This window comes from Aegilops tauschii, chromosome 7 (genome assembly GCF_002575655.3).
Source record: "Aegilops tauschii subsp. strangulata cultivar AL8/78 chromosome 7, Aet v6.0, whole genome shotgun sequence".
Classification (NCBI taxonomy): domain Eukaryota; kingdom Viridiplantae; phylum Streptophyta; class Magnoliopsida; order Poales; family Poaceae; genus Aegilops; species Aegilops tauschii.
In genome coordinates this window covers 485371496-485392631 of record NC_053041.3, presented here as the reverse complement: position 1 = coordinate 485392631, position 21136 = coordinate 485371496, and the positions used below count along the sequence as shown (strand labels likewise).

The 21136-nt window shown below is 50.0% G+C and overlaps 2 protein-coding genes across 2 annotated transcripts; one reads left to right on the top strand and one right to left on the bottom strand.

The window, feature by feature from the left end:
- Positions 1-374: 374 nt before the first annotated feature.
- Positions 375-1808, bottom strand: LOC109732171 (peroxidase 22.3-like). The gene is made up of 3 exons (XM_020291369.4): positions 1536-1808; positions 1248-1427; positions 375-1123 (listed from the first exon to the last, which is right to left on the bottom strand). The coding sequence occupies exons 1-3, from the start codon at positions 1740-1742 to the stop codon at positions 569-571; spliced, it is 942 nt and encodes a 313-aa protein (XP_020146958.1). The 5' UTR covers positions 1743-1808; the 3' UTR covers positions 375-568.
- A 3002-nt stretch (positions 1809-4810) lies between these two features.
- On the top strand, positions 4811-6277 carry LOC109732170 (peroxidase P7-like). The gene is made up of 3 exons (XM_020291367.4): positions 4811-5091; positions 5187-5378; positions 5489-6277. The coding sequence occupies exons 1-3, from the start codon at positions 4867-4869 to the stop codon at positions 6038-6040; spliced, it is 969 nt and encodes a 322-aa protein (XP_020146956.1). The 5' UTR covers positions 4811-4866; the 3' UTR covers positions 6041-6277.
- Positions 6278-21136: the final 14859 nt, after the last annotated feature.

Sequence of the window (21136 nt, the reverse complement as noted above, 5' to 3'; positions counted from 1 at the left end):
CTAGCATGTGCCAAGTGTCAACAAATAGAATAACTACATGCATGGTGAGCTAGTAATGAAACCAAAAATAGAAATAGAGATATTATTAACTACTAGTATTATTACAATTTTCATATTTACTTATGTGCTTTAACCAAACAATAATTTTCTTCGTTATTATACAGGAGGTACTAATACTAATATTTAGCCGCTATATTACTCCCTCCGTTCCTAAATATAAGTCTTTTTAAAGATTTCAATATGGACTATATACGGAGCAAATGAGTGAATGTACACTCTAAAATATGTCTATGTACATCTATATGTAGTTCATATTGAAATCTCTAAGCGCAGGGAGTAACAAAAACAGATGACTTGTATCATTTGGGACCATCTTAAAAGAGCTTGTCTGTAAAATCATAGCCATCAAATAGCCTAAACCAAAGGGCGATTTGAATATGCAATTGTTGCGATTGTAAGATTACATCACTTCTTGTGTTCTTCGAAAGATCGATACAACACATGGTATACTATGTTTTGCTACGATGCAACATTTGAGAGGTTCCGTTGCATCCTCTCGGCTCTCCATCTAGCTGTTGACGAATCTGCAGTTTCTCCTGATCTGGCCGGCGGTGCCGGTGAGAGGATTAATGTTGCCCATCTTCACCATCGCCTTGACGAAGTCGCTCCGGAAGAGCGCGGGGTTGGCGCTGTACTGCCGCACCAGCGCGTCCTGCGACCCTCCGCTGAAGAGCTCCTGGTCGGAGCGGAACAGGCCGCGGTGCGCCATGAGGTTCTGGTAGTAGGCGTTGTCGAACGCCCTCGGGGTCTGCGCGTCCAAGGGCGCCAGGTTGTTTTCCCCGCCGGAGAGGGGGCAGGTCCGCTGCTGCCGCCTCGCGAAGGTCGCGTCCATGTTGGAGTTGCCGTAGATGCGGTCGCGGAAGGTGGTGCAGCGTGCCTGCCCGACGGTGTGCGCGCCGGACAGCGCCGTCATGTCGGTCGGCGAGAGCCCTTGCCTCGCGAACATGGAGATGAGCGTGGCGAGGCTGGAGTTCACCGAGGGAAGGTTAAAGTTGGCGAGGGACTGGCTCGCCGTCGTCGAGTCGCGCCGGCCGAGCGGCACTGCCCAGGTCGGCCCGTGGAGCTACAGATTCCAGAACAAACAAAGCAGACACATTAATAAGATTCTAAAAATGGAAATTAGTAAGTTGTGTAATGAGCAGAGTACTCCGGGAGTCGATGGCTAAGTTTGGCCGGCCGGGACGCACCAGGAACGTTCCGTCGCGCGCCGCGAGCGCGAGGATGTCGGCGCAGGAGACGACGCCGGGGCACGCGGCCTCCACGCGCGCCTTGATGGCGTCGATGACCTCGAAGCCGCGCAGGGAGTTGGCGTTCGGGCCGGCGGCCTTCTCGCTGCCAGCGTCTAGAAGAACCGAGCCGTCACAGCCCTGCAGTACATGCATGTCAGAATTATCATGCGAACTGTGAGATACTACGTTATTCGTATACTCAGTTATAGACTGTATAGTCAAGTGCGACGAGTCATGAGACATCACCTGGACGAAGCAGTCGTGGAAGAAGAGCCTCAGAAGCGACGCGCCCATCCGCCGGTCCTTGACGACGGCGTGTTTCATCACCGCCCACACGGTGTTCTCCATACTCGGGCAGGATCTGGAGTAGAAAGTCGTCGAGAGCTGCGCGTGGGCAACGGAGGAGAGGAGAGAGACGGCGAGCAGGCAGTGCATCAACGTAGGACCAGCCATGGCGATCAAGTTTAGGTTCGTGATATGCGCAGCCAGCTCAGTTCACTCAAGGGAACCTGGTCTGTAGTGCCTGGGGTGTTGTTGGATCGTCCTAGAAAATCTGGATTTCCTCTATTTATGGCTCTTCCGCTGTCCCCCGGGAGTAGAAATTATATGGTAAGAATTAATTATTTGATAATTTCCTCTATTTATGGCTCCAATATTTAGCTTATATGGAGTATCTTCTTTTTCGACGCGTTATATGGTGTATCTTATTATTATTTGTTGTACCGAATAGAGATCTTATATATTTGATGTGTTTTGAGAGAGAAAAGAAATGAGTTATCTTGGTTTTGGTGCAAAGAACAATATCTAGAATAAGATATGGTAACATCTACTTCCACACTAAATATGGTGCCACATCACAAAAAATTAAATGGTGTCCTGAATAAGTTACAGTCCAAGTTGTAAACATCTACGTTATATTCCCATGGGGCATGGTATAAGCCTATGTCAAACATCAGTGAAATAGGACAGATTTGGTCCAAAATGTTTAATGGTATTCAGTTTGGGTTTCAGACTAATTATATTTGGCAAATTTAATGTCGGTTTCAAAAAGATTTCATGACTGTTTTCTATGTAGTTTCCTTGGTGTTTCAGTTTGGTTTCAAATGGTTCATTTGAAGTTACTTTTTATTTTGCTTTTACAATTTAGCTGAGATATTATCCTAGATTCTAAAAGGTTTCACATGTGCCATTTATGTTTCTATAAAATGCCAAATGATTAGTACTTATGAGAGGTTCAATATACATGACCGATTTGCGCGAGTGCGAACAACTAACACAAACTGCTACCAGGCATAAGCATAGATTGCTCTAACAGAAGGCAAATTTGTATTAGGACAGACTTCTGAGAAAAAACAAAACCAGTTGTTATTCAGATCATAAGCTATTCATTTAGTTGCACTATCACCAGACATCTTCTTGCAGTAGCTTGATACAACAATTGTTGCAGTTAAACTTTGGTTCAGTTTCATCAGGCTTAGTTGTGAACTGACGCCAGTTTTGTCACTTTAGACAGCTCTTCAGTTAAGTTAGCAAGAAATAAGCTCAGCTGCGACTCGGCCCAGTTAGTTAGAATCTCTTGGCGCCTTGACCTGATCGTGGGATGGCACGATGCAGCGATCACGGTGGCATGACGTTGACGAGTGGGGACTGATGGGATGGCGGTGCTCATGACCTAGATCGTGGCCCGTTTTTTCATTTTCTGTTAGAGTTTGTACTCTCTGAATAAAAGGAAAAGAAGCAGAAAAGTTGTAGGTTGAACGCAATGCAAAATACACACACGTGCACTCTCTTTTCCTCTGCTCCAGCGATCGTCAGTGAACCACAAGATGGGGTCCGTCCCACATTTGATATCAGAGCCCCCTTGCTCGATCGCCTATGAGGATAACGAGACCTAGCAGCCCTAAGAAGAGTAGGACAAAGACAGAGAACAGCAACAGTGTTGTGGTTGTTCACCAGCGCGTCGTGCGCGACACCGTATCAGGTGAGCCGATCTCATCTACATTCTCCCGTTTCACAAATTCAACAACTATCAATTCTGTTGATGATCAATCCTTATATACAGCAGGAGGAGACGCAAGTGAAGGGGCGTGTCCGCTCGATGAGGCGCGAGCGAACCGTCGTGACACTTGCCGGATTGGCAACGCACGTGTAGTTGTACAAGAGAGGATTATTTCCTTATCCATAACATTAATTTAATCCTAACAAGATAGAGGCACGCTTCCAACCTTTACAATAAAGGGTTTCCCTCCGCTTTATATTATAAAGCAAACACCTGATACAACAACCAGCTCGCTGGGGCCGCAGCACAGATGAGCCCAAAAGAAAAACAAGAAGAAGAAGAAGAAGAAGAAGAAAGAGAAATAAATGCCGATACCGCCAAATCAACGAAGAAAGGAAGACCGGCAACCGCTACACCCTCCGAAGAAGTACCACCACGCTCCCAGCATCCCGAAGCGTCGTGCCCCAAGAAACACCTTCAAGGAGTGCGACGATGCCGCCGCTGTTACCCGAACAAGTTCTAGGGTTTCCCCCGGTACGCGAGGGATAGTGGGGAAGGGGTATACCCGATACCCCTCAGCAAGGTCCGACGGCGCCCGCAGGCGTCATCGCATTGGTGCCGGCCAAGCCGACAGGGGTTTCCCCCGATCCACAACCACCACCACCACCTCACGCATTTCACCAACCTTTCCACTATCCTACGAAAGTGATTGATCTTTACATGCATGCATGTATATAGGGTAGCGAAATACAATAGTTTGATATACTGCATATTGTCGTCCTATCTCCAGAACGTAATTGTTTGACCTCGACATGCACATGCAAGTTGCGATGCAATGCCGTCCTGACGTACAACTCTACGATCAGTTGATGCCGGATTAGCATACCTTTGAAAATGGCCCGAGCTGATTCATGGGCCAGCCTGCACAGCAATACGGATGCTTCAAACTGTGAGATGACAATAAAATATAGAATGAGTGGTGCCTCTGATTGAACCTGGAGTTATCCAGGCAGGCAAGTCTGGTTAACCGGCACATGGCTAGCAACAGCATGCACCGTGGTGGAGTAGGGCACGTAACGGTATCAGCAACATTCGGTCCTCATCCTCAGTCCGCGAAAATTCCGGTAATGCGCCGACTCAGAGGAACCCGGACTGACCCATGCACAGCCTATACCCGTGACGTGCACCGCAACATGTCTCTGCGCTCTTATAATATTCCACGAAATACGGTATATACGATAACTAACACATGCAATAGTTCAGGGGAGTGCGCATGCATGCTGATTAGCAGTAGCGTCGTGCCAAGCCGGTGCCCATGCCGGAGCGAGCGATTACTGGTCAACCAAATCCAGCTGCGACTGCGGAGTTCGGCCAAGAACCTTGTAGTAGCATTTCGTACGTGAGTGATCGGAACCGCGCGCCCGCCACGCGCCAGCGCATGCAGGTGCAGGCCTGCTTCCACGAGCTCGAGCAGCTGGAGCACTATAAATAGGATGCCACCCTATGCATCTCGCCTCATCGAGCTCACATCAAAAGAGTTGCCTCTAGCTAGTCACATAGACCAAAGCCGAAGAAGCAATGGCCGCCTTCACCACCAGGTCGGCGGCTTTCCTTGGCCTCGCCGTCGTGCTCTGTGTCCTCGCGGGCGCGGCGAGGGCGCAGCAGCTCTCTCCCAACTTCTACTCCACGTCGTGCCCCAACCTGGCGCCCATCGTGCGGTTGGGGATGACCTCGGCCGTGCAGACGGAGAGGCGGATGGGCGCGTCCATCCTTCGCCTCTTCTTCCACGACTGCTTCGTCAATGTGAGTACTGTCGTTTGCTTTGATTTTGCTAGCTGCTGGATTTTACGTACTACGTGCTGAGTAATGAGTAGAGTACTAATGCTATGTATCGGCAGGGGTGTGACGGCTCCATTCTGCTTGACGACACGTCGACGTTCATCGGCGAGAAGAACGCCGGGCCGAACGCCAACTCGGCCCGTGGGTTCGAGGTGATCGACGCCATCAAGACCCAGGTCGAGGCTGCGTGCAGGGCCACCGTCTCCTGCGCCGACATCCTCGCGCTCGCCGCCCGTGATGGAGTCAACCTGGTTAGTCCCCGCGCGCGACTAGCTTCAATGGGCGCTGACCCGTACAAAATACTACTACTTCTGCACTTATTTGCTATTTATGGTTGACTCGGCTGAACTGTTGCATGCAGCTCGGAGGTCCCAATTGGAGCGTGCCGCTGGGGCGCAAGGACTCGCGCACGGCGAGCCAGAGCGCGGCCAGCGCGAATCTCCCGGGTCCCGACTCCAGCCTCGCCACGCTCATCACCATGTTCGGCAACAAGAACCTGTCGCCGCGGGACATGACGGCGCTCTCCGGCGCGCACACCATCGGGCGGTCGCAGTGCCAGTTCTTCCGCAACCGCATCTACAACGAAACCAACATCAACGCCAGCTTCGCGACACTGCGGCAGGGGACGTGCCCGCGGTCGGGCGGCAACACCAACCTCGCGCCCTTCGACGTGCAGACCGCCGACGGGTTCGACAACGCCTACTACCAGAACCTGGTGGGGCAGCGCGGCCTCCTGCACTCGGATCAGGAGCTCTTCAACGGCGGGTCGCAGAACGCGCTGGTGCAGCAGTACAGCAACAGCCCCAGCCAGTTCTCGGCCGACTTCGTCACGGCCATGCTGAAGATGGGAGGCCTGCTGCCGTCCTCCGGGACGCAGACGGAGGTCAGGCTGAATTGCAGGAGGCCCAACTAAAAAGTACACACGTAACAAGTGTGCTGAATAATGATTGATGCCTTGGAAAACAAGGCATTGGTCAGGTTCACGTATGTATGCATGTAATAAAGAACACCGAACGTACACACGCTCGTTTGCTCAATCCGGGGTGAACGTGCAAGCTGCGAAGTATCAAAATGTACGTTGGTCGTAAGTGTATTATCGTCATCATCAATACAGAACAATGGGATGGTACGAGTATTTAACCAAAAACTACTACATTTTGTTAATTCATGCCCACAAACTACCATTTTACAAATTTATGCCAAAAACTACCATTTTTTTTTTCTAATCTGTGACTAAAAACTAACATGTCCGTAAATCAACCGATTCGTTCATTTTAAACGCGCTTATCACAGGCTTGGCCCGCATGTAAGTGCTGACATGGCATCGTAAATCAACACCATTTGGTTGACCGTTAAGTTCGTACCAGGGCGGCAGCCAGCTTCGACATCTGCTCCAAGTCCGACTACCGCGCCGCCGGCATGTCGCTGGTGCTGCTTCCATCGTTCAGCCACAACAAATACATGTCCTCCTGCCTCGTTGAATCATGTGCTGGTGTTGCGCACACTGCTCTGCCCCATCGGCGGCTTACTAGTGCTGCGTGCGTTGATGCTGCTATCGAGAGGAGAGCGCCTGGACGTATCGCGGCGACAAAGAGAGCTGATCCACGCAGTGCACGCCGGCATCGAGAAGCGCGGCGGAGAGGAGAAGCTACCACCGCCTAGCGCTGCGGCCAGCCCGCCCGTCGGCGCGGCGGCCAACCAACGTAGCGGCAAGCTCCTGCCCGCGCAGCGCCTAGAGGCGGCCGGCAACCAGCAGCTCTTCCGCTGCGCGGAGGCCAGTGCGGTGGCCAGCTCCTGCCCACGACAGCGGCTAGAGGCGGCCGGCAACCAGCAGCTCGCCCGGCTGCGCGGAGGTTAGCGTGGTGGCGAGCACCTGCCCACGGCAGCGGCTAGAGGCGGCCAGCAACTAGCTCGCGCGGCTGCACGGAGGCCAGCGCGCCGGCCAGCTTGCCCGGCGACGGTGAGCTCCTACCAGCGGCAGCGGCTAGAGGCGACGCCATGGCTGTCGAGCTCCTCCTGCTTTGGCGGTAGAGATCCTGCCGACAGCGGCAAGCTCCTCCTGGGTGGCCGTCGAGCTCCTCCTGCTTTGGCCGTAGAGATCCTGCCGGCGGCGGCAAGCTCCTCCTGAGCGGGCGGTCGCAGGTGCCGATGCACACGAAGTGTTCGATAAAATGTCCATCTGTAACTTAACAGTCAACACAAACGGTCAAACAACTGAATGCCCTGTCAGCCCTGACGAGTGGTCCTAACCAGTCATAATCAAGTTTAATTTTTGCTAATCAGTCATTACGTCGATGTGGTAGTTTTTAGTCACAGATTAGCAAAAAAGTGATAGTTTTCGGCACAAATTCGTAAAGTGGTAGTTCATGGGCACGAATCGATGAAATGTGGTAGTTTTTGGTTAAATACCCGAATGGTACCATCATAATTAAAGAAAACGATCTCTAATCTAATACCTAATGTACGGTGGTGTTCACTGTTATGGTGGCTGGCTAATTGGCTTGTTCATTGTTTGTAAGCACAGCTCACATTATGGGCACATAGATGTGATGTATACCATACTTCTTGCTTGTACGTGATCGACCCAACTATAGTCGACATCAATTTTTGAGCAAAAGACGATAAATGGTTTCCTCCGCTTTATATTATAAAACAACAACCAAGCATACAACCACCGATACAACAAAAAGGAAGAAGAAGAAGAAGAAGAAGAAGAAGAAGAAGAAGAAGAAAAGATAGGCGACCGAGGATACAAGATCCTACCGAACAACAGTCCTGACTACCCTTGCAGCTAGGACATCGAGGACCCCAGCAACACCAGGACATGCCCCCAAAACGCTCACGCTAATGGAACAGCCCGCCGCCGGAGGAAGAGCACAGCCGTCAACTCCCATACTGTTGCTCGGCCATCCGAGAGCTCGCCCTTGAGCCCGGATGGACTGGGAGAGGATGGAATACGCCACCACGCCGGCAAAGCCACTCCGACCATCGCCACCGCCTCGGGCTACAGCCACAAGGATCACCGAGCGTTGTCGAGCAGGAACAACTAAAGAACCCGGCAAACTGACCACGCCAAAGCCGCGACCACCACCACCTGTCCCAAGGCGGCGTCTTCAGGAAGAAACCGACGCCAAGGCGCCGCCGCCGCCCAATCCGAGGGGATTTGGGTTTTCACCCGGGACAAGGAGAGGGGGGCATGGGCTAGGACTCGATACCGACTCCAAGAAGTAGAACGGCGACGGAGCACCGCCGGCATCGTGGCTGCCGCAGCCCGCCAAGGGTTTCCCCCATCCTTAGCCCACCCCGACCAACCACCAAACCAGCCACACGAGGTCGCCGGCAACCTGGTCGGCGTGGGTGGCTAGAAAATGCGGAGGACGCCGTCTTCAAATCAGACCATGGGCACACGAGGCCGCCAAGGACCGAGATCCGTGCTCATCGCCGACTCGCCGCCCGCACGGCCAAGTCCAGCGTCCGGAACCATCGGCACTATCTCCTCCCGTCGCCAGGGAGGGGCACCCTCATCGGAGGAGGCCTGAGGGAGTCCTGGATTAGGGGGTCCCCGGGTGTCCGGGCTATGTGACATGGGCCGGACTGATGGGCCGTGAAGATACAAGATAGAAGGCATTCCCACATGTCCAGATGGGACCCTCCTTTGCGTGGATGGCAAGCTTGACGTTCGTATATGAAGTTTTCTTTCTCTGTAAACCGACTCTGTACAACCCTAGGCCCTTCCGGTGTCTATATAAACCGGAGAGTTTAGTCTGTAGAGGCAATCATAATCACAATCATACAGGCTAGACATCTAGGGTTTAGCCATTATGTTCTCGAGGTAGATCAACTCTTGTAACCCCTATACTCATCAAAGTCAATCAAACAAGAAGTAGGGTATTATCTCCATTAAGAGGGCCCGAACCTGGGTAAACATTGTGTCCCCTGTCTCCTGTTACCATCGATCCTCAGACGCACAGTTCGGGACCCCCTACCCGAGATCTACCGGTTTTGACACCAATATTGGTGCTTTCATTGAGAGTTCCACTATGCCGTCGACAGAAGGTTCGTTGGCTCGATCGATCATCTACAATGATGCCGTTTCGGGGGAGACTTTCCTCCCCGGCCAAATTTTCGCATTCGGCGGCTTCGCACTGCATGCCAACTCGATTGGCCACCTTGAGCAGATCGACAACTATGCCCCTGGTCACCAGACCAGTTTCGGGAACCTAAACTATGTCGCTGATATCCGAGGAGACTTGATCTTCGAAGGGTTCGCAGCCCCGACCATCGCTCTGGCCTTAGATCCGGAGCAAACCATCAGGTCCGAAGATGGGAGTGCGGAGCCCACCGGACTCTCCATTGCAGATCGCATTATCGAGGATCCGGAGGCAATTGTGTCCACGGCGAACTCGGAATCAATCCAGGTTCTCCCTATCATTGAATGGCTGGACTCGTCCCCGGACTCCGGATCCGAACTCCCGAAGTCCGCGCCAAGTAGGCAGGGCCAGGAGGCTTTCACCCTGGCCAGCCCCGCGGACTCTCGTTTCCACATCCAAACCTCGCTCTTAAACGAGGCCCTGGACTTAATGTGATCCATCACTATTACAGAGGAATCACTTCCGAACTACGCCCAGCCCGGACTAGGGGCTGAGAGCGGGGAATTTTACGTCCCACCCACCACCCACTTCATAGCCACTGTCGAAGACTTAACCGACATGCTGGATTACGCCTCCGAAGACATCGACAGCATGGACGACGATGCCGGAGGCGAACAAGGCCAAGACCCGCCGTTTACCGGACATTGGACGACCACCTCCACAAATGACGTGTATATGGTGGACACACCCAAAGAGGATGACGATGACAGTAGGAGGGATCCGGTTGAGGACAAGCCTGCTGAAGCACCTCCAAAGCGTCGACGTCAGCGACGCCGCTCAAAATCGCGTCCCGAAAAAGACAACAATACCGGCACTGGAGATGATAACACTCCGGAGAACGCCGAAGACCACGAAGCCCCCGTCGAGCCAACTTCCGAACAAGATGATTGGGAGGAGGGGCAGGTTAATTAACCCTGACGATCCAGTCGGGAACAAGGACTCGGAGGATAGTAACTATCTACCGATCTCCGAGGATGATGTGAGCCTCGGCGACGAAGACTTCATCATGCCAGAGGAACCCCTTGTGCAGGAGTGCTTTAAGCGCCAGCTAATCGTAACAGCGAGAAGCTTAAAAAAGAAACAGCAGTAGCTTCAAGCCGAACATGATATGCTCAATGACAGATGGACTAAAGTCCTGGCAGCCAAAGAATACGGCCTTGAACGCCCAACAAAGAGCTACCCGAAGCGCAAGCTACTACCACAATTTGACGATGAGGCCCTTGAGCCAATACTGCCGAAGTATAAACCTGCTGACGAGCCTGACCGACCACCGCGCGGACGGGACAGAGAGGCTACTCATGCCGAAAACCAACCCGCACCACCTCCTCGTAAAGGCAAAGAGACAGCGGCTCCAGGATACACCTACGACTTACGACATGACCTGGAAAATAGAGCAGGCCAAGTCAGATCAATATATGGATCAAGGGGGCGTGCCCCAACGCGAGACGACGGCCATCAGGACCCACGCGATAGGCATAACCGCACCCGAGCCGAAAACCGCATACGGACGTCATCCGAACTGCGACGCGACGTCGCCCGATACAGCGGCGCCGCACAACCCTTATGCTTCACGGATGAGGTAATGGAGCACCAGTTCCCAGAAGGGTTTAAACCCGTGAACATTGAATCATATGATGGAATGACAGATCCCGCAGTATGGATTGAGGATTTTTCTCTCCACATCCACATGGCTCGCGGTGACGATCTCCAGGCCATCAAGTGCCTCCCCTAAAACTAAAGGGACCAGCACGGCACTGGTTAAACAGCCTCCCAAAAAATTCTATTGGTAGCTTGGAAGATTTGGAAGATGCCTTTAGAGACAACTTCCAAGGTACCTATGTCGGGCCTCCAGATGCCGATGACCTTAGTCACATAGTCCAACAATACGGAGAGTCAGTCCGGAAGCTCTGGACCAGGTTCTTAATTAAAAAGAACCAAATCGTCGACTGTCCGGACGCCGAAGCCCTTGCGGCCTTCAAACACAGCGTCCGGGACGAGTGGCTCGCCGGACACCTCGGCCAAGAAAAACCAAAGTCCATGGCAGCTCTCACCGCACTCATGACCCGCTTTTGCGCGGGAGAAGATAGCTGGCTAGCTCATAGAAGCAACAACACCAGCGACCCTGGCACCTCCGAGGCCAGAGATGGCAACGGCAGGCATTGACGCAATAAACACAAGCGTCGAAGTAACAATGAAGATACCGAAGACAGGGCGATCAACGCCCGATTCAGTGGCTCTAAACCCGGTCAGCGGAAGAAGCCATTCAAAGGAAACAAAGATGGTCCATCCAGTTTGGACCGAATACTAGATCGGCCTTGCCAGATCCATGGCACCCCAGACAAGCCTGCCAATCATACCAACAGAAATTGTTGGGTCTTTAAACAGGCCGGTAAAATAAACACCGAACATAAGGGGAAAGGGCCGCCTAGCGAGGATGATGATGAGCCTCGCCCATCAAACATAGGGGGGCAAAAGAAATTTCCTCCCAAGGTAAAAACAGTGAATATGATCTATGTCACTCATATCCCCAAGCGGGAGCGCAAGCGCGCACTCAGGGACGTTTACGCCATAGAGCCAGTCGCCCCGAAATTCAACCCATGGTCGGCTTGCCCGATCACCTTTGATAGCAGAGACCATCCGACTAGTATCCGTCACGGAGGTTCGGCGGCATTGGTCCTTGATCCAATTATCGATGGATTCCATCTCACACGAGTCCTTATGGATGGCGGTAGCAGTCTTAACCTGCTCTATCAGGACATTGTCCGCAAAATGGGCATTGACCCGTCAAGGATCAAGCCCACTAAAACCACCTTTAAAGGAGTGATACCCGGTGTAGAGGCCTGCTGCATTGGGTCCATAACGCTGGAAGTAGTCTTCGGCTCACCAGATAACTTCCGAAGCGAAGACTTGATTTTCGACATCGTCCCTTTCCGCAGTGGCTATCACGCACTGCTTGGACGAACCGCGTTCGCCCACTTCAATGTGGTCCCGCACTACGCTTATCTAGAGCTCAAGATGCCTGGACCATGCAGCGTCATGACAGTCAATGGGAACATGGAGCACTCCCTCCGTACTGAGGAGCATACCGCGGCCCTTGCAGCCGAAGTGCAGGGCGGCCTCATTAAGCCGAATACTACATCGGCAGTCAAGCCCCCGGACACTGTCAAACGAGTACGGTCTATCCTGCAGACCGACAGTCCGGCTCGTCCAGAGCTAGGTTAGCAATCCAGCCTCTGTCAAAGGCTGAACTTCATAGCGGCATGCGTACCCTGCATACATAAATACGCACTGAAAATACCATGGGCAAGGACGGAGGCACACCAAAAGCAATGTCCACAATACGGCTCAGCCCTATACGGACCCTCGTATCCTTTTCTTTTTCTTCTTATTTTTTATTTTCAGGTTCTTTACGACCCACATCACTTTTCGATGATACTAAGGGCCCCTTTTCCAGGATCCCTATGTATACCCGGTCATGGGATGCTCTCAAAGGATCATACACCAAGGGGAAAAGCAGCGCAGACGTGCGGCAGAGTGTCCATAGGATCTTCAAGATCATCCTTTTCTTTTTAGGACTTGTATACAGCTTTCCCTTGTGTTCGGCATGTAAAATAGCCTCGACGCTTATCGCATCCTCTGTAAAAATACGTTTTGACGTATCAATCAGACTATTATGGAAACAGCTTCGCCTAATCCCGTGTGGTAGTGCCTTATTTCCTAATCTGTATCCCCTCTTTACGTTAGATTACCGCATATACCTCGGTGCTATTCAAGTCGCCAGGGGCTGTATCTGGGCACGTATATTTTTTAAAACAAAAGAAGTCCGAACACTTTTATAGTATACTTCGGCGTCCCGAATATGGCATTATATGCATCGGCTCTGAATTATGTCTTTGGTCAATAGTTGGGTTGCCCGGCTCCTGCGATTACCACCTTATGTTCCGCTTGTTCGGCTAAGGTAGTAAAGGGAGAACTCCTGTGATTGTGTTTCTGGTTCATCCAGTCAAACACCTCAGTAGGGTAAGCCGAAAACTGACTGTCATGATAAGGCGAGAGCTGGTCAGAGATTCGGCGACTTACTAAATATCTAGCGATTTTTTTCGTATTATACGAAGGACTGGCTTTGGTTTGGTCACGCGCCTAAGGCATCCTAGTTCGGACAACCGCATACGCACCAGGGGCTAGTCCTTAGCCCCACCGTCAAACTCCTATGGCTAAGTGAAAGTGTTAAAGCCGTATAAGTCCGATTGCCAGGTTCGCTACGCAAGTCACCTCCTTTACGTACCAAGACGTTGGGTAAAGAGTGACTACACGTTATTCCAAACACCCCCGTAGCATCTACGTGGGGGCTGAAGCCGACGACTGGAAAACTTTCAGAATAATAACATACGGCCGCACAGGAGGAAAATAGTTTAGATAAAAGCATAACACATAATACAAAAGCCTTGGTTTATAATACAAGGTCAGGGCAGTTCGGACACATTCACTCGAACATGATGTTCTTCGAGCACTGGCCTTCTATCAAGCGGGCACCCTCCAGGACGTCTTCAAAATAGCGCTCCGGCTTGCGGTGGTCCTTGCCTCCGGGCGGACCCTCAACCGCTACAACGGCGGCCTTCATCTTCGCCCAGTGCATTTTGACACGGGCAAAGGCCAGCCGCGCACCTTCTATATATGACGACAACTTGACAGCATCAATTCGGGGACAAGTCGCTGCACCAGGCCAAAATAGCTGCTTGGGACAGGTTCGGCTGGCCACAGCCGGACTATGACGTCCTTCATGACCAGTCCGGACATCCTATGCAGCTCGGCCCACGGCGCCATCTGGTCAATCAACAGTGCCGGGCACTCCTGCGCCGCAAACTGTGACCAGAATAGCTTCTCCGTCGTGTGCCCCTCTTGGGCCCGGAAGAACAACGCGGCATCGGCGGCACTCCTCGGAAGATCCGCAAAGGCATCTGGAGTACTCCACAATCGAGTGAGCAAGACATACTTCTGATTGCAAATTTACTCTGTAAGAGAAAATGCTTACAAGCCATTATTTGTCCGGCCTGCTTGATCTCCTCGCGTGCCAGTCGGGATTCGGCCCGCGCCTCCTCGGCCTCTTGGAGGGCCTTGGCAAGGTTGGCCGCCTGGGTCTTATCCTTCTCCTCGAGGGACTCGCACTTGTTGGTGAAGGAAATATGCCCTAGAGGCAATAATAAAGTTATTGTTTATTTCCTTATATCATGATAAATGTTTATTATTCATGCTAGAATTGTATTAACCGGAAACATAATACTTGTGTGAATACATATACAAACAGAGTGTCACTAGTATGCCTCTACTTGACTAGCTCGTTGATCAAAGATGGTTATGTTTCCTAGCAATTGACATGGGTTGTCATTTGATTAACGGGATCACATCATTAGGAGAATGATGTGATTGACTTGACCTGTTCCATTAGCTTACCACTCGATCGTTTAGTATTCTGCTATTGCTTTCTTCATGACTTATACATGTTCCTATGACTATGAGATTATGCAACTCCCGTTTACCGGAGGAACACTTTGTGTGCTACCAAATATCACAACGTAACTGGGTGATTATAAAGGTGCTCTACAGGTGTCTCCGAAGGTACTTGTTGGGTTGGCGTATTTCGAGATTAGGATTTGTCACTCCGATTGTCGGAGAGGTATCTCTGGGCCCACTCGGTAATGCACATCACTATAAGCCTTGCAAGCATTGCAACTAATGAGTTATTTGCGGGATGATGTATTACGGAATGAGTAAAGAGATTTGCCGATAACGAGATTGAACTAGGTATTAAGATACCGACGATCGAATCTCGGGCAAGTAACATACCGATGACAAAGGGAACAACGTATGTTGTTATGCGGTTTAGCCGATAAAGACCTTCGTAGAATATGTAGGAGCTAATATGAGCATCCAGGTTCCGCTATTGGTTATTGACCGGAGACGTGTCTCGGTCATGTCTACATAGTTCTCGAACCTGTAGGGTCCGCACGCTTAAAGTTCGATGACGGTTATATTATGAGTTTATGTGTTTTGATGTACCGAAGATAGTTCAGAGTCCCGGATGTGATCACGGACATGACGAGGAGTGTCAAAATGGTCGAGACATAAATATTGATATATTGGAAGCCTATATTTGGATATCGGAAGTGTTCCGGGTGAAATCAGGATATTACCGGAGTACCGGGGGTTACCGGAACCCCCCGGGGTTTAATGGGCCAAGATGGGCCTTATTGGAGAAGAGGAGGGGCGGCCAGGGCAGGCCGCGCGCCCCCTCCCCCTCTAGTCCGAATTGGACAAGGAGGGGCGGGCGGCGCCCCCCTTTCCTTCCTCTCTCCCTCCTTCCCCCTTCTCCTACTCCAACTAGGAAAGGAGGGAGTCCTACTCCCGCTGGGAGTAGGACTCCTCCCTGGCGCGCCTCCTCCCGGCCGGCCGCCTCTCCCCCCTTTCTCCTTTATATACGGGGGCAGGGGGCACCTCTAGACACAACAATTGATCCCTTGGATCTCTTAGCCGTGTGCGGTGCCACCCTCCACCATAGTCCACCTCGATAATATCGTAGCGGTGCTTAGGCGAAGCCCTGCGTCGGTAGAACATCATCATCGTCACCACGCCGTCGTGGTGACGGAACTCTCCCTCAAAGCTCGGTTGGATCGGAGTTCGAGGGACGTCATCGAGCTGAACGTGTGCTGAACTCGGAGGTGCCGTACGTTCGGTACTTGATCGGTCGGATCGTGAAGACGTACGACTACATCAACCGCATTGTGCTAATGCTTCCGCTTTCGGTCTACGAGGGTACGTGGACACACTCTCCCCTCTCGTTGCTATGCATCACCATGATCTTGCGTGTGCGTAGGAATTTTTTTAAATTACTACGTGCCCCAACAGTTGGCGGCGTCCCTAAGCGCTTGCTCCACTTCGGCCACCTATTCTTCGCATCGGCGGCGGACGACCTGCTCTAACTTCAAGTCCTCGGCCGCTTTATCAGCGGCTGCTTTGTTCACCCTTGCTTGCTCCTTGGCCTGGGCAAGTTCACCCCTAGGGACCTCGACTGCAGCAGCATTGCCTGCAATCATACACATAGCAGTGCATGAGCTTCGACTCAGAATCTGCATATTGAAACAGGCATGAACGAAATATTCTAAAACATACCTTGTGCTTCATAAAATCTCTTGTTGACGTGGACGAGATCCTCATCGGCCAGCCCCAGCTTACGCTTAAGTTCGGATACTTCGGTGGCCTGGGCAGTTGCCGCTAACAGTGAAGCCTGTTCTTCCACATATAACAGTACATTATCTCCTACGAATATTATCGATCCTTTGTTCGCCCTTTTTTCTAAGACGAACAGAGTCTCAGGGGCTACTGTCTATATACATGCATATTTTTCATATGAAAAGCGGTTAGGAATACTACATCGCATACCTCGAAGCCTGTTAGCAGGCTAATGAAGGCCTTGTTCAGCCCACTCTTGGCAGACTGAATATTTTCAACCACCACACCCATCAGGGTGCGGTGCTCCTCCACGACGGAAGCATGTTGCAGTGCCTCCATCAGTGTGTTCGACGCCTCCGGATTAGTGGAGGTCGCCGCCGGAGTTGGCACTCCCCCTCCCTTGAAGGGGGTCTCTTATTCGATTCCGGAGCCACTTGGGTCTCTGAAATAGTATTCGGCTGGGGGTCGGACTGCTCAAGGCCCACTACAAAAAAATACACTTCCGTGATGATACGTGTTTTTCACAGTAGGTCACGTTTTCTTTTATGCATGTACATCCATGACAAATTTATGACAGAATCAAGATAGTCATAACTGTGCTGTCGTAGAAGTGTTCCATGACATTACCAAAATTATCATCATGGAAGTATCCACTTCCATGACGATAAATCGCGTGTCACAGAAGTGCTTTCGTCAAGGGTGACCGACACGTGGCATCCACCGTAACGGAACACCGTTAAGCTATCGGGTCCGGTTTTGGATCCGATAACCCGTTAACAGCCCCGACCAATGGGGATTTTCCATGTGTAAAATCATCATTGGCTGGAGGAAACACGTGTCGGCTAACCGTTGGGACAGATGTCATCCACTCATTGGACCCAAAGCGCCTATGATACGTCGACACGTGGCACGACCCAACAGAGGCCAATTCCTGTGAAAAGGCCGGCCCATTTGACTTGGTCAAAAGGTGGCGGGCCGGCCCACGGCAAGACTGTTAATGGCCTGTTCGCATATATCCCATTTACAGCCCACTATCCCAGGGCCCGTTTACGGCCTATCCGAATTAGGCCCAGTAGCGTCATCTGGGCCGTCCAATATAATTCCATCCCATTTTAACTTCCTGCCCATGTATTGCCCATGACGTCTTTCGGCCCATATGAGGCCCTTAGTAACCCTCGGTCCCTTAACGGCCCGTGGTAAAACTGGCCCGTTATGAACAGTGTATCACTTTATACCCATTAACGGCCGATTATTCCATTGGGCCGTTTCCAGCCCATGTTATGTTTCGGCCTTCTCAGGGCCCATTTATTCTTGGGCTCATTTCCAGCATTCGGTTACTTACAACCCGTTACTATCATTTTCTGCTTGTGGGCCAAATTTAGCCCGTGGTTACAGTCGGCCCGTTTGTGGCCCGTTAATACGTCGGGCCGTTTTCATGTCGAAAAAAACCCGTTGGGTTGTTTTCATAGAGTTATCAAATACGGCCTATTAACGGCCCGTTATTGTCCACGAATAGTACGGCCCATGATTGGCGAAATGATGATACGCCCCGTAGAAGGCCCATGGATCCTACGGCCCGTAAAAGGCCCATGGATCGTACAGCCCGTAGAAGGCCCATGGATCCTACGGCCCGTATAGAAGGCCAATGGATCCTATGGCCCATAGAAGGCCCATGGATCATACGGCCCGCCGGAGGCCCATGGTTACAACAGTCCGTGTGTTGCCATGATTATTTTGGCCTAGTTTCCAAAAATAGGTTATTGTGGCCACTAGAAAAACACAGAAAAAGAACTGCAGTGACTACAAGCAAACAACTAAACAAGACAATAAGGAAATAAATAAGCAAGCAATTAACGATAGCCTATTACCGCTATTACACATATTACATCCACTGGGCATCAAAGTTCGCCACCAGTGCAAATATAGGGAACAAAGCAGCATATTACATACACTGGCCGTCAAAATTGGCCACCAGTGCAAATAAACGCAGCAGCAAAACAAGAGCATAACTGAAACAACTTCAGAAGAGCTCAAGAAACATGGTATCCACCATGCTGGCAATAAGCTTAGCAAGCTTATTAGCTTTGTCTTGTTTGGCGCTAAAATCCTCCAACGCTTGCTGTTGCACCAGAAAGTATGCATCTGAATGCTCCAACGACTTCTGCAGTCCTTCCGCTTCTTGTTGCAGCACAGCTGATCGATGTCTTTCAGCTTGTAGTTGAGACTCAAGAAACCGAACTGATTCAGACAGTGAGTTTGAATAGCTTGTGCAAGCGGTAGTGGTCAGTAACTCGAACACTAAACCAAGACAGGACTTTGGGGTTGTCTCACTGTCTTTGAGATAGTCTTCCTTAGCTGTTTTATCAGCTTTGTTGGAGACCAACAAGGATGTGTCACTATCCTGAACCTTATCTGCATTACTTCCTTTACCATTGCTTAATAAGGCACTCTTCCCCAATATTCTGTCAGCATTCTAAAAGAAGAAACAAGCAGACACATAACAGGTTTAGCATGTACTAGTATATGAAACTCATTTCGGTGAACCAGTTCATTAGTAAGGTGGATAGGATTAAACTACCAAGTCTTCTATTACCAAGTACTAGTACATAATAAAAGCATCAAACAAACATATATCTATGTCCTATGGTCACTGCATTGTCTTGCCAAATCAAAATAGAGACACGGTTCAAATCATATCAGTTCAAGACAAAGCAGCAGTGAAAGAATACCAAGCGTGGGAAAATACACGGCACAACAAGATTTCAGATGGGTACCACGGGTCTACATGTACAACAACACTATTGGCTCTGTTGTGATGCTAGTAATGTGCATGATATGAGAAGTCAATTGTATACAGAATTGAAATTGAAATCAATAGAGCTATTGATAAGAGCAAGCCTATTAAAGAAACATGCGTGAACATACCTGCTGTGCCATTGGAGTTTCGATTGGATCATTCAATTTAAAAATAAGTTTGTATGAGTAAATACAGTGATACAAGAGCAAAGCAGTATGCACAATAGCAATCATAGTTAAAAAAGGCGCGCCTAAGCGAGCGCTTAAGCGCGCCTAGGCTCTATGCGTTGGCGAAACGCATTGCGCATAACTACGCTTAATCTGTGCATAACTGCGCATAAGCATGCACTTTGGTCAGTAAAGCGCAAGACGGTGGCAAAACGCACAATTAACACCTAGCGCTTTTTTGAACTATGATAGCAATGGAATCTTAAATTAGAACAATTGTTCTTTAGGTTTAGGCACTTGTTCTACATGAACAGAGTACAATAAGACGCAAGAATATAGTACTTAAAATAGAAAATGAGCTCATAGACCTTACCACATTCTTGGTTCGGGACCAGTACAGAACAAGGCGTTCCCAGTCAACGTCGAGTAAATGTGTCTCAGGAGAACGTAAGGGAATTTGATGAGTTTCTTTGCCGGCGAAGTACGTTTTCTTTAGGTAATTCCGATACTGCCACCAAGTATTCTTGAAGATAGCAGAGGTATTAGCATAGGTTACCTCATCCCGAGTTTCCAAATCGGTCCTTCTCTATAGAGAAAAATGGGAAAAATTTGCTGTATTATAACCATCATGGAGGTAGGATGTATGGGACAAAGCAAAGTAATTGCCATGAATAACATTACTTACACATAACTCCTGGACAAACACCTGCAACTAGCATTTTCCTTCATCTTCAGTATAATATTTCCAAGATGGGAAGATACGCACATACGATTTAACAACATCAAATGCGATAGATGCTAAACTACGACTAGCTGGTTGTGCTTCCTCGACAGGAATAGGCGTACTAACTGGTGGAGTTGGGGTTCGCCGTGGTAGTACTGGCTCTTTGGGCACTGGAGTTGCCTTACTAACTGCTCTTGTTTGGGAGCTCTGTGGTGGAGATGGTGCTGTGTCAACAGGAACTGGGTTACTATCTGCTGGGGTTGGGGTTAGATTGGGTGAAGCTGGTTCTCTGTCCATCGCAGTAGGGGTACAATCTGCGAGAGTTTGGGTTATGTGTGGTAGGGCTGGTTCTCGGGCATGTACAACCGGGGTGCTATCTCCACCAAGAGGTAGCGCTGTTTCATTTGAAGACCGTGTTTTTAGTCTGCTAGATGCTGGCATCACCCGCTCCAATTCAAATGGTTGATAAACAGGAAACATAGTTGAATGTACAGACATTGTATGAGAGACAGATGCAATAGATAGTGTGGAAAAAAGAGGGCATGAAATAGTTGACATGTATATTGTTTAATTAAAACGGATAGCATGACATAATTTCACATATATGATGTCTATCTAAACTAGATAGCATAGCATAATATAATTCAAAGATATGATGAATAACTAAAGAGGATCGCATGACATAATTCACCTACATGTTATCTAAGTAATCAGGATCGCATCATTTAATTCACATATGTGATTTATATGCTAAACAGAGGGCATTAGATATGATGTCTAAACTAAGAACATGGTGTTGCATATTGTGTATGATGTCTAAACTATGCAATTCAAGACACCATATGCATGATATGAGCAGTATAATTGTGCCAAGTTAGAGCATACACCTCGGTGGGGGAATAGGATTGGTCATCTGTCTCTGAATCCATCTCTGAGGAGCTAT

Bases quoted from the DNA above. Each gene is read 5' to 3' on its own strand.
- LOC109732171 (XM_020291369.4), bottom strand. From the start codon at position 1,742: ATGGCTGGTCCTACGTTGATGCACTGCCTGCTCGCCGTCTCTCTCCTC. The intron at 1,428-1,535 runs GTGATGTCTCAT...CATGTACTGCAG, and splicing joins TCCACGACTGCTTCGTCCAG to GGCTGTGACGGCTCGGTTCT. The intron at 1,124-1,247 runs GTGCGTCCCGGC...TGGAATCTGTAG, and splicing joins CGCGCGACGGAACGTTCCTG to CTCCACGGGCCGACCTGGGC.
- LOC109732170 (XM_020291367.4), top strand. From the start codon at position 4,867: ATGGCCGCCTTCACCACCAGGTCGGCGGCTTTCCTTGGCCTCGCCGTC. The intron at 5,092-5,186 runs GTGAGTACTGTC...ATGTATCGGCAG, and splicing joins TCCACGACTGCTTCGTCAAT to GGGTGTGACGGCTCCATTCT. The intron at 5,379-5,488 runs GTTAGTCCCCGC...TGTTGCATGCAG, and splicing joins CCCGTGATGGAGTCAACCTG to CTCGGAGGTCCCAATTGGAG.